Source organism: Triturus cristatus, chromosome 5_2, assembly GCF_964204655.1.
Source record: "Triturus cristatus chromosome 5_2, aTriCri1.1, whole genome shotgun sequence".
NCBI lineage: Eukaryota > Metazoa > Chordata > Amphibia > Caudata > Salamandridae > Triturus > Triturus cristatus.
The window spans coordinates 702,291,098-702,305,080 of NC_140588.1; the positions used below are offsets into that span (position 1 = coordinate 702,291,098).

A 13,983-nucleotide genomic window follows, 5' to 3' on the forward strand; every position below is an offset into this window, starting at 1 on the left:
GTCTCTTGGCCATTCATTTTTTGTTTGAACCATTCTCTTGTGGGTAAAAACAATACCAAATTATGCAATGTGAAATTTCACAAATTTTCCATAATGAAAATTTCAGGAATTTTAATAAATGTTAACTAGGTAAATATTACGCATGCCTCATATCATCCTTCAGAGCATAATTATTTGGAGGTAGCGGTTTATTAATCACTGATGGTATTTGAAATTCAAAGGAGAATTCTGTATCAAACCATGCTCGAAGATTTTTTACTGAATGGTCTTCAATTGGAGTGGGACCGACAGACCTGTATACAAATAGGAGGTTATCAGTTAAGGGCCTTGTAGTTATCAGTATTTTGGGTTTTTTGATGATGCACATACACACACAGATTTGTTGGGTCCAGTTAGAGGAATAATGCCAACATCTAAAAGGTATTGAGATCATACTATACAGAGCATTTTATATTGGTGCTCATCATTGTATGCACTTGCCCATCATTCTTTTAGAGCTTAACTGCCTCAAAAGCGGTTTCTTGATTATTTCTTCTCATTTAGGAGTATGATTGTATGAATTTATGTTATATATTTTTCGTGAGTTTTGATAGAATGCTTTTATTTTTCATATTTATATACATGTATGTTCAATAGAGGGATTATAGTGTAAAACTGTATAATAATTCTCATGAGTTTTTCCTCAGGTTACATCACCAAAGACTGAGATATTTTATTGATAATGGTTTTGAGAAACAGTATAAAAGCAGTGTTTTCAGCCATCTTGGGGTAAAAGGAACATACTGATTTCAGTGAAACTTGTTGTCTTTGTGTCAAGGCGACAGACTGAGCCATCCTGGCTGCACAGAAATATAATCTGACCTTGCGAACAAATTCGGGCAGTTTGCCTTCAGCGTTCAGGTATGCGACTGATACGGACATGATGGAAAACAATTCTGTTCTAACTATCATTAGCCACAATTTATAAAAAAGGAATTCATTTAAGGAACTATGCGGTCTGCGTTTATAATATTTAACTTTACTCTTTTATAAATAGCTACTTTCATTTTTACAGCTGCTACAAAAATGTCACATATAAATGATGCGCATTAAACTGGCTATAAATAAAGTTTTCTAAAATAATGCTTCACATTTCTTGTGTGCTCATTTGAGGAAAAGAGTGAAATAAACCCACTATCCTTAAAACACTGTGGTGGGGAGGGGGGGCGAGGAGATGCAACACGCATCTGTTTTCCCTGTTCTGTATGGTAAACTGGTGTACCTGTGCTTGCATTACAAACAAAACAGCAGGGCTGCTTCCTAGACAAAGGCTCAATGTCTCTCTCAAGAGGGCATGTGCAGGGCAGCCACATGGGTGGCCATTCAACCTTTGCATCACAAAACGGACTAGAGCTGGGGTTTCTGAGATTATTCAAATTTAGATCCAATTTGTTGTCCTCTGTATTAGTGGGGTGCTTCCTGTTAGGAGCATTTCATTCACAAGTGTACCTGCTTTTAGTGTGCCACATGAACTTGATAGACATTACTTGTGATTTAAAAACAGACTCACTGAAAAGAGGATCCACACTTTCCAAGTGTACCACTGGTTATTCTCTTACATCTAGCTGCCTTCACATTACCATTTTTCTGGAAGCCACACAAAAAAGCATTATTTTTTTTAAATTAAGCACCACAGGATCTAATCAGTGTTACTAGAGTAGGATTGTCTGTCTTGAGAAACATGGGCACATTTTAAATATAGGAAGTAGAGGGTTGTGAGAACAGGAGGTGCGAAAGTTGTCAACCTTAACTATTGTCTCACTAATAAACTGTAGGAGCCGCAGCCATGTTTTCTTGCTTATCCTGTGCTTAAAGGAAGGGACAGTCAATGATGCGCAGAGCCTCTAGTTCACATCTTGGCTTTCATGACAAGAAAATGTGCATTAGCTTGCACAGCTGAAAAGGTTTGCATTCTTGTATCAATAGAAGGCCATCTTCTTATCTCTTGATCTCTGTGCTCTCCCTTTGTTTCTCAAACCAAGGGATTCCAGTGTAAATATGCTTTGTAGAACACTATGTATTTGTATCTTGCCTTTGCTTAGCAACGCTCACTAAATTACAGTTGGTGGGGCAGCTCCTTGTTGACCAATTCCGTGATACGCAAATATTTTTTTATTTTGTTAATAAACATTTTAAGACTTCAATTGGCCTGACTGCAGAATTTGTCAGGAGCTACCTTCATAACCCCGTACATCACCTAAAAGGATTCAGGTATCTGTAGTCTTGCATCTAATAGACTTAATACATTACGTTTGGTCTAATAGCAATACAAGAAGCAACCTACAGGGTAATGGAGGAATTGCAGCAACAAAAACAATGGATGAAGAAAGAGCCTACTGAATGTTACATGAAGATAAAAGCCTCACAACATAGAGGTTTCTTATTTGTTTGGTCTCTTTCTGCTAGAGAAATCAATCCTTCTGGTTATACTGGACACTGGCGCACAGAATTATTTTTCGGAGCAATGGAAGTTGGCTTCTGCTTAAGTCTTGGAAAGAGGATGCGACTGGCTTACTCTTCAACTAAGCTGAAGGCAGAAAAAAGAAGTTCATAAGACTAATCCGATTCATCCTTGTTGTAGTCGCCTGAATCTTGGAAACATAGTGCTAATGCAGAAGATGTAGGAGGACCCCTTGATTGCAAACTTAACACTCTTGTTTCAAAAGTGGATGCTGAACATCATTTTGGGGTCAGAAATATCACACAATCTTAGAAATATTACTAATCAGTCTACTAAATAGATCCTGAAAAAATCTACCTTCTGAAACAGAAAGTAGACAATTTAACTTCTGGAACCAAAAAATCATATTTAAAAAAGTTTCCACTTCATGTTTGCAGGAATCTTTGCCGCACTTCAACGACAGGTTGACCTCAAACAGGTCTGATGATTGTAACCTATGGTAGCACAAACCAGTCTGATAAGTTGTTTGTCCACTGATTCCGTGCACAAGGGTACGGATCCCTAATAAATATAACTCCTGTCCTTGTTATATCATGAATTCAGGCTTACCGGTTTTAGGTTTAAATCTATAAACACTGATAAAATCCCACCAAAGAGAAACAACGGTTATCAGCGTAAACAGATAAACATATTTTTGTGCATTCACACAAACTAATCTGCCGTCCAAAGAAATTAGGGAGAACGCACATGTTTTATTTCTTACTGGAGAGGCCAACAGGATGTGGCTGTGTTCTAGTCAGCTGCTGAACGGTCACAAAAGGATTTATTCAACTCAAAACCGGAAGATCTGTAGCCAATTACAGGAGAGGAGATGAAACTTTGTCATCCTTATTTCCAGCTGGATGGACTTTCTATGTTTGGTAACACGGGCAGAGAAGGCTCACCTCACCCAATCACCTTTCAGAATTTTAAGATCACTGTGAGAAACTGCTGTGCTAACCTCAGACTCAAACTAGTGCACCAGCCTATTTCTCAGGAACAGAGAGCCTTTCTTGCAAGTAGCAATAGCAGGGAGCTTCAGTTAAATTGTTTGTCTAACTAGTTATCAATGGAGGCTGAGCACCTTTGCTTCAACCAGAGCTGTAAGCATGCCTAATGTGAGAATCAAATGAATACCATTATCACCAGTAGACACCTAAGACATAGGGCGTTTCCATAGCCCAAAGGATTGCTGATTATTGGTACAAATTATTGCCTTCTTTTCTTTTTTTATTTTACGGGGCGAGTTCCTTTCAGGACCATCCTTTACTACCTGTTTTAAGTCTAGAAAAGTCAGAGAGCGCCTACATTAATCAGGAAAAGTCCCTGAAAGCCTATTTCTTGCACTTATCGCCTCAGAGTAGGCATGCTATTGCACAAAGTGGCATTATTACTCTTATGCACTACATTCCAAACCACTTTTGATAGAAACAAATAAGTTTATGCTGAAACTAGCTTCATGCCTCTCTGCCAACCTGCTGAATCATTTAACAAGGTAGTGCTCTGCTGGACAGGCAGGGCTATGTGGGATCGGCATATCCCTACAATGTGTTTGAATCATCCAATGTCAGGCAGGTGCAACTCTACCCCAGAGATACTCCAGTAAAACATACTCATAACAAAGGAGTGAAGCACATTCCCATACATTTCTTCAGCCACCATACTTTGTGCTTGCTCCAAAGCTACGGATGCCTGTCACCTAGACTTTCTATGCCGCAACCCCAGACGTACAGACTACGCCACGCACGCCATCCTTCCACCTATATACTTCTCATTGTCTAGTAAAATTCAGGAGCCATCGAATGTAAAAGTGACCAGTCATCTCCACTTACCACATCCTGTGTTCCACCCCACACATGCCTAATATACAAAGCGGCTGCTTAGTGGCAGTGCTAATGTCGACACCAAGCAGACTGTGGGAAAGGACAAAGAACAACACTTCTGCACGCTGCTTTAAACGGACTCCCCTCATGCAGCCTGCCAAAGAGGCCGTTTTATGGCAATCATATGATGCCTTCGGGGGACCCTTATTTAATCATTTTTAGGGTAATTTCATGCTGATTCGGGGAGGAAATAAAAGCTTATTTCCGATAATATTTCAGGCTACTTTTGCAACAGACCAAGGCATTTCCATGGCTTGTTTGTGATAACAAAAAGGAGGGCAGAATTGGAAGGAATAAAACAAATATGAATCAGTTGCTAGGCTGTAAAAAGTTTAAGGGTTCTGGCCATATCAAATAAGTCTGTACGAATAAAGTAGGTAGATCAGGATAAATGAGACTGGGTTAGGAACAGATGTTCGAGGGGACGCAGATCGGATCTAATCATATGGCTATGGTATAAGTCTGACTATGGGAGACTTACCTCCATCAAAGTTCTGTGAGTGTCCAGTCAACATTTGGTAGCATCTTTCTGCGTGTGATGTTGTTTTACAGGTTCTTGAGTTTGGGTTGAGCCAAGTCCCCACCCCAATGTAATTGATTTCTCACCATCTATTGGGGGCTGGTCTGCTTCACAGACCTCTGCAGGGTCCTGCTTGATTAATTATTTGAAAAAAAGCGTTCAGTGGGGGAATGTGACACTGATATTAACTATTTCTCTTTCCGATTTCGAGATGCTCTGAAGGTTGTTTCTGCTATTTCAGGATTGGGGATATTGCATTTGTCATGAAAAGGATTAGTCCTCATTCAGGTAATGACAATTGGTGCTCCGACAGTGGTTTACAACCACGTTCGCTCATTTACTATGCTAAAATGTGCTTGAAGAACACATCAATTTGCTATTTTTGCAAAGCATATTTGTTTAAGTTATTAGAACATCATAATGCCCAATGTTTGTCCTTGAAAGCTTGGCTCACTCGTTATACCTGCATCATGTCACAGAAGTGCAGAGGCTCTCAATTGCATATTTGCATGGAGCATAAATGCACTTTGCGTTCAACTGGATCCTAAAACGAAACATGCAGCGATTGTCCTTAGCAAAGAACTTCCCCCTTGAACTCAGAATCCCTTCCGCAATGTCTTGCTTCAAAAGAATACAAACTATTAGAGCTTACCTTCTGCCAGGTGTACCAAACTGCAATTCAGTGCACACATTTACCAAAGAAGCCATCAATAATTGACATGAGAAGAGGAGACATAATGTAGATCAAGCGTTTGCACCCTGACACAATGACTATGATGAAGACGCTGCAAAATTTAAGGATTACGGGATGAAAGCTTCATGCAGACTGCAGAGCATGCATGAAAGGGTCAACAAATTCCCCATCAGAATCTGCTCTTTCTCCCTAGTATCATTTTACCCCATACTTACTTGGAATGCTTCACTTGCTCCTGGGGGCTCCGCTGACCTTTTCCAGCTGTGGTAAGTTGCCCTTGCTGAAGAAGTGCTTGCCCCATGGTCTCTCTTTTATTTGCTGAGGACAAAGAAACATTTGTGGTTTCAGAACAGTGAAAGAACTTCAGAAAGAGAAGGCTAGAGGCAATGGGGTAAACTCACAAGACTGAAGAGCAGTAAATTATGTTATTTGAGCAGGTCTGAGGAGGGAAGGACTAATGTTATTAGAAAGAAAATGCTTTATCACCAGAAGAGCATTTAATAACCAATAGAACATTATAAAATAATCAATGCCTGCTATCCAATTCAAACAAGAATTGGATCATTTGCTCAAATCTTAACATCACTAAAATCATTAAAAAAAGACCCAAATGTGGCTGCCTAAAAACCACAGCTCCTGCAGACCAATATCATTTAACTTGGGTGATCTTTGGTAAAGGAATTGATAAAAGCCAGTGTGTTTCTTTCTTTGACATGGCTAATTTGCAAAGCCCTACACTCAGCAATTTTAGAGTTATCCCATGTCAACTATGAGATTTTTCCATACACTAAACACAATTCACAAATCTGGTCCTGCAATTCTGTCAGGAGCAATTTGGCTGCTTGCAAACAGGCAATGGCAGATTCCCGGCATGCAGGCACCAATTCACAAAGGAGACTTCCCCAGCAGAAGGCATACCAGGATGGTAGCACAGTTGCTCTCTATTCCGTTTCAGATTGAATGTCTTTGAATACTGAAGCAGAGGTGCAAGCCAGCTACTCTCAATGGCTGTAATGAGCCATGTTGGAGGGATGGGCAGTGACCCGCTCTTACTAGCTGACTCCAAACCTTGATCCCCAAGAATCACAGGGCACGTTTCCAGGAACGTTCCTTACTAAGCCCATACAGGGAAATGTGAGGGGTTTCATTTCTATCCCTAATTTGTGGATACAAATGAAGTCCTGCACACAAAGCTTCACACGCTGTATTAATGATGCAAGAGGGAGCCAGGATGAAGGCAAGGGATTTATCTACTCGCCACAATTACACCCTCCCCTAAGAGCTCTTGCTTTAGGTTAGGATTCTCTCAATAGAAATAGAAGCTAGGAAACAGACCAGAGCCTGGTGCACCCACCCATACCACTAAAAGCAATTTTTCACATGGCCAAATTTCATGTGCGCAATACAATTTTATTAGCAATCGTATATTTTTTTTTAACTTGGACATGTGCAGAATAGGTTTTTCCTCAAATGTGAATTAACAATGCGAGAATTGGCCCTAAATTTCATTTAAAAGATGGAACTATCTCAAAATGTAACACCACAGCTGTAATATTCTGAAATTATCATGGAATACATACGCAGAGGCTTTCGTCTGAGGGACATCCTCACCAAATCACTCCCAAGTCGGTTTGCAAAACGATTTATCTTCTGATCATAGAACCAATCACCTGTTGTCTTCTTCAGATCTCTGGAAACAAAGAAGATTTTGCACATAAAGCAGTCCAATTACATTTATAAACAAAAAGGTTTTGTTCCGGGACCGTAGAGACTTAACAACGTTTTCGCTGAGAAACACGAAGATTACTTCCATATATAACCAAGATTTGCCATGAAAAAGCCCACGGTCAATGGACCACTAGGGCGAAACACGTGTCGGCTATCTTTCAATAGTCTGTTTCACATTCTCACGGGAAGAAAAATTCGAATAAAAACCAAGCACGAATAACACAAGAAGACGTTTGACATTTTTTCCAGACTCATTTTTGACATATCAAGAGGGCATAATATTCTATCACTCTATATACTTATTTCCACAATGGCTCTTGGGTGTAGCCATTTACGAGGAATGTGCCACTTATAAACTATGGACATCTAAAGTTGTAGCACCAGAAGTCCAGAAATTTCCGCCCACACAGTTACCCATAAAAAGAATTTAAAGACAGATGAGGTCTACAAGATCATAAGTGACAACCTTGAGTACTTCACTTATGACACCAACATTGAAATGAATGTTGAACCATTACTTGCGCAATATCCTTATGCTGCCTATCACAGCACATGGCATCGTGACATCAATGATGACTTCATACGTATCAAATATGACATCATTCTGTCTAAAAAACACAATCAGTAAAACAACTCAAATCAGCAAATATAATTAAAATATAATTTCCAGAGCTGCATTGTCTCAGACTTAGACCCATGTGTGCTTTGACATACGCTCAAGAGACACACAAAGGAACACAAATTCGCACAATAGCACTTACTTAAGTAAGCATACACTAAACAGAATTATATTACCGTATTTAGAGCCACCCTTACCAAAATCATTTGCACACGAGTGTCTCAGATCCTTTATGACATAAGGACAAAGACTAATTCAGATCAAGACAAATATAAATAGTATAGTTACAAGTACAAATCTCTCTCACTCTCTCTTTTTGTTTATTGTTTTGCTGCAGCATCAGCATGCACCAAGTGCTGACATCACAGCAAGCAAGAGTGAAAGCAGACCGAGCTAATGGTGCACTGCATAACCCTGAGCACTGAAAATGTTCTTTGCCTAGTGGATCCCTGCCTCGGTATCACGCTGGACACACAATCTCCAAGCAAGGATACCCTCCACTAGAGCGGATGACTCCAGAGCAAGAGGCACTCCTGAGCATGGACCTGTACTCCCTTCTGCCCCTATTAGTCTTTCGAACCCTCCAGGGAGCGGAGGGGGGCTGTTCAGCTCCAAGTTACCACTTTGGGAGGCATAATGCGGATTAAACATGAAGGAATAACAAAGGAACTACTATTTGAGAGGGAGCGCTTCCTCTAGGCATGGACCTATGCTCCCCCTCAAACCTGGCCATCTTTGTTCTACTACCCCTGTTAGGTGAATAGGCAATGTTCTCGACCAGTCTACCACCCTTGGGGAGGGGGAGGCGGGTGGGAGGATGGAGGTGGGGAGTGTGCAGAAAGCAACGGGACAAGAGGGAATAAACAATAAATACTTTTTGGGGGGAGCGGGGGGAGTGTTAGGAGCTGCCCCATGGCATGGGTTTAGTTTTAAAAGCGCCTGGGGTTTGGTAGGTTTTCCTTGGTGGTGGACTTTTCCACACCCGAAATTCCAAGCTATCCACAATGCGAAAAAAGGATGGATTTTGGAGGAAAAAATGTATCCATCCATGTTGCATTTTGGGACCTTTCCTGTTGCAAGCCTGGCCCATCCATATTAGTGGGGTAGCATTTTTATCAGATGTGTGGCAATGCTGAATGGTAGAACCTTTGCTGTTACTAATTGGATTTCTCTGCATTTTTGGCTTTCAAGAAATAACACATTTTGCTAAATGCCCTTTGAATCACGATAGTATGAATAACCCCAAATTCAGAGGTGTACAATTAGCCATTATTCCTAAACTTTGTGCACATTTCAAAATGCATAGGTTAACTTTATGTCTTCTTTTTTTTCTTTGAATTATACCATATGAATTTCTGTGTGGTCGATACACAATAAAAAATCATTAGAAGCTGCACCTCAGCTGTTGGCTATGGGTATCATGCTTTTTTGGACAACCTACAAACCCTATAAATCCCTGCGACGAGTAGGGTATATCAGATGCATGAGTATATTGCTTTTGTAAATCGGTCATCACAACTGACAATACAAATGAAAATGGCGTAACTAATGGCTACTTTTTCTATTAATTTTCCCAGAGAAAAGTGCGAGTCACACAAGTGACTACTTGCTGAAATCATAAGTTTGTCTAAATTTCAGAAATGAATAGCTTGGATCACACATGGGTTTGATACCTGTTACCAATACAAACTGCAAGTAGGATAAAACCACAAAAGTTAGGAAAAATGGACAACCTCTTAGAAAAATGCCAAATCTGTAGTAAAAAAAATAATATTTTTTTTCTCTGATACAGCTATGATTCTACCTGAAAGCTAGGAAAATAATGATTTTAGCACAGCTTGCTTTATTTGATGCCATTAAAATGCATTCCAGTTGTTAAAAAAAAAACAACAAAATAGCTATATTTTGGCGATTCTTTCAGCTTCCTATAGGGGAATCTACAAAACCCAAGTACCTTCAGAATCCCCAAGATGTTAGGAGAAACAAGGTTGCAAATTTGGCTTGGGTACCTTATGTGGAAAAAAGTTATGATGGCGTAAGCAAAAAGTACCCCAGGTATTAAAAAAGTGCTCAGCACTGAATGTGGAAAACTCTCAGCAGTTAAGGTGTTAAAAACAATCTGCCATCAAGCAATTTCCCCAGATCACTGAACCACAAAAAAATGAAGAGCAAGAATCAAAGGAAGAGGATTTACTGGATATCCTAAACTTCGCCATGCCAGATGATCATGCTGGGGATGCGCTAGTAGATGATGCTGAGGGTGCACCAGTGGATGAACCAGGAAACTAGGCAGCACCAGCGAGACTGCCAGTAGAAGGCAGACAGGGAGATAAAGTGCAAGCGAGAACTGCGACGCGAACACCTGACATGAGGACTTTAGAAGGATGTGGGTGTAGCAAGAGGAGATGTAGACTCCACTATGGTAGACCGGTCCAGACTGAGGTTTCCTTTAATCCCAGCTGGGTGCAGGGAAGCCCATGAGCCCAGCCCCACTATCACCCGAGAAAGTTTGATACGGAATCGCGAGAAATTGGTATGGAGTGGGATTTAAAAGGGATTGCAGAGGTCTCCCCTCACTCTGGGGATGCAAACAATGAGGGGCCCTTTTCTCCCTCCCCAGGCACTCTCTTTCACTTAACTGACTACCTCAGTTTAAGGGTTAGTGTCACTGTTCAAGTTAAATGATAAATGAGCATCAAGAGTGTTTTCAAACATTTGCGAAAACATGACACAATCCTATGAAGAATTGCAAATTGTGTTTGAAGCATATAAACCAAACTAGGCTGATGTGATTCACTTGCTACATTTGGTTGTGCCAAGTGAATTAAGAGATCGAGTGCTTGAGAAAGGAGGTTGACCATGAGGGGAACTCAGGAATTATGGGCCCCTGAGCGCAGAGAAGGATGTCTTGAATGTGGTTGCACATATGTGCCCAGTAAGGACAGCCTGGGCTAGATTTCAGGTTCCATATACACTAATCGGCAGTAGACTATCTAGAGAGGCTGAAGGATATAATTAAAAAGGTTTCTGGCATTGCCCGTATAGCGGAGATGGCTCAGGGAGTTGTAGCTGCAGCTTTTTTGCAGGGATTGTAACCGGATGTGTGAAATCAAGTGATAACTATTTGCATTGGATGGCAAACTAAAAAGCTGTTTGAACTAGTAACACTGGAAAATCATTGTGTGTGCCACAGGAACACAAGCCAGAATCTAAACTGAAGATTTTTACACTACAAAATATGCAACAGAATGTGGAGGGGAGGGGATGGGATAGGGGCTCATTCAAGAGGAAATAAAGAGGTGTCAGGGAGTAGAGCAAGAGGGAAGTGGAAATATGAGCAGCAGGAGAGACCCTAGGAGCAGGAGTGTCATGTTTCTTTTGTGAGGAACTGCAGGATTGGAAAATAGATTGCCCTAATGTTGTTCCAAATGCACCTCATTCAACTAAACCCATCAAATTTAATAATTAGGCACACAGTAAACAAATCCTGATTACTAGGACATCCCGTCAAGTGTCAATTGTACCCTGAGCACCCTGATTACGTGATCTATATGATAAAAGGAAAACCCACCACTTGTCTCACTTATTCTGGCACAAACACAATCCCCCTGAAAACCTCAGAATTCCCTTCACTGTCTCTCTCTAGCTTGTCCATAGATGCAGTCATTATTTCCAATCAGTGAGTTCCACACCACATTTCTAATCCTTTTTCTATAACTCTTAGTCCCATCATGAACAAGCATGCCTTCCTTTTAAGCCCTACCTCACCGTCCACCTATTGGGTTGGGATATTTTGGTTAAATTGAATTGGGATTTATGTTACCTGCCGGAGTCTATCACAATATGCCACCCAGCAAAGATGACAAGATCTTAGCCATGCTATGTAAAAATGAATGGCCAACCTGCTGTTAATAAACCTCAAGTGTCTAGAAATGTTTCAGAATTGCTTGAATTGGTGCCCTCCACGGGATGGTCCACAAGGGTAACGATGTGGAGTGCATCATGCTGATTGAACTGTAAAAATAAAGGTTAATTCTATGAAAAAGTTGCCTTGTATTCACAGCATTCTCTAAATCCAGAAGCAGAAACAGGAAATCAAACAGTCATTGAGGATCTGCTCAAACAAGGTGCTTTGGTAATGATCATTAGCAGGTGTAATATTCCTACACTTCTTATCAAAGAAGTTGGACAGTTAAATGTGTACAGATTAGTCCGTGATTTGAGAGCCACAAATAATGTGGTTATTTCTTAGTGTCCCTGTGGTTCCCAACCCTGCTACCATCCTTTCCTCTATCCCTACAAATGCCAGATGGTTAACAGTGGTAAATGTGTGCTTCGCCTCCTTTTCCATATCCATCCATGACGAACCAGTTTCTCTTCACATTCTCATTCGGTGGATCGCCTTAAAAGTCTGCTTCAATCTTTTCCCAAGCCCTTAAAGAAAGATTTTGACACCTTGGACTTTCTAGGAAACTCTACTTTGAAACCTCCGGATTGTCTGTTACTTTAGACCAATGCAGAAATGACTCAAACCACCCCTCACTGAATTGGCTATGAAAAGGCATAAGGCTTTAAAAAAAACTCCAATTTTTTCCTCCCAATGTGCGTTAATTACGACACAAAATCCCTGCAAGAGAGCGCCACTTATCAACAGAACAGATTCAAGCCATTCATATGTTACAACGTCTGGTAACCAACTTCCAGGTACAAGCTTTCTTGGGTATGGCTGTGTATTGTAGACAGTGGATTTTTTGGATAAACTACTATGGCGAAATATCTCCAAACTTACAATTAAAAAAACATCCTGGAACCTTTACAATGTTCTAAAGAAGGTGAAGTTCATTTGTAGAAATGAAACAAGCTCTTGTCTGTTTGGACACTTTGGGATTGCCTCATCACGCAAAACCGTTTACATTATGCTGTACTGAACAAGATCGATTTGTCCTTGGAGTAATGGTGGAGGATCACGGTGACCAGAAAAAGTTCATAACGTACTATATCCCTGCTCTAGACCCCAGAGAGTCCGGTTTCTCTCTAAACCTCTGCTCTGAAACCGCTGATGCCCACTGTTAGACCTGTCAGCCCTTTGGGTGGTCCCTCCTCATCATTATTTATTTTGTACCACTTTTGCCTCAAACCCTGTTAGTATTTTTCCTTTTTGGGAACCACCAGACTTTTTAGTATTGATGCAGATTCAGGGAGCCATTTTATCTACCCCTGGAACTTCTGACTGAGGGCCTGAAACACAAAATGGTGGCCACCCATTGTCACCTGTGACATCACTGGAACCTACCAGCACCTTCCAGAACATTCCAGAACCCTGTGACACTGTGAGGCAGGTTTAGAATGTTGGGAAGGCATCTCCAGGTTGGCAGTTGGAGTTGGCAGTTGGCACCTGACTGGTGAAGAGAGAGGAGCACAGAACTGAAGGAGGAAGGAGTGAGGCAACAGGGGTGGAAACTTGTGCCTGGAGTGGGGTCCAGAAACCCACCCTTGAGACTAGTCCCTGCTGACTGAGCCCAGCCTGGAGCCCTGTGTGGGAGAAAGCCAGAAAAACCATCTTAAGGACCTGGACAGCCGTAACAGGCCTTAAAAGTAAAGAACAGCAAGTTCCTGACCTGGTTACTGGTAACTCCCTGAAGTCCGACGTCGAGAAGCCTAGAGACCTGGGGCCGGAGGTGAAGAAGCGGCGCTGACTGGAAAGCAGACGTCGTACCCGGAGGTCGAGAGAGGGCGCCGACGGAGGTCGTGGAGACACCAGAGGTCGAGGAGGAAGTCACCTGAGGTAGAGTGTGCGGCGTCGACGGGGGAGTGAAGTCCGCCCTCCGGAGTCGCCGGAGACCGAGGTGAATCGTGCCGGAGGTCGGGAGTGGAGATCGCACTCCGGAGTCGCCGGAACCTGAGGAAAGGAGCACCGGAGGTCGGGAATGGAGATCGCACTCCGGAGTCGCCGGAACCTGAGGAAAGGAGCACCGGAGGTCGGGAGTGGAGATCGCACTCCGGAGCCGCCGGAAGTCGACATCGAGCCAAGGCCGCCCGACGTCATCGAACCGGAGCCGC

General features: G+C 41.8%; 1 protein-coding gene across 2 annotated transcripts in view; it reads right to left on the reverse strand.

Annotated features, from left to right (window-relative positions):
- Positions 1-13,983, reverse strand: part of SYTL4 (synaptotagmin like 4) — a 559,448-nt gene that overhangs the window by 209,951 nt on the left and 335,514 nt on the right. For both annotated transcript variants that reach the window (XM_085607791.1, XM_085607792.1), the window contains 2 exons: positions 7,157-7,266; positions 5,792-5,894 (listed from right to left, as the gene is read on the reverse strand). In XM_085607791.1, coding sequence (XP_085463917.1) covers positions 5,792-5,894; positions 7,157-7,266 — 213 coding nt within the window. The remainder of the gene's footprint in view (positions 1-5,791; positions 5,895-7,156; positions 7,267-13,983) is intronic.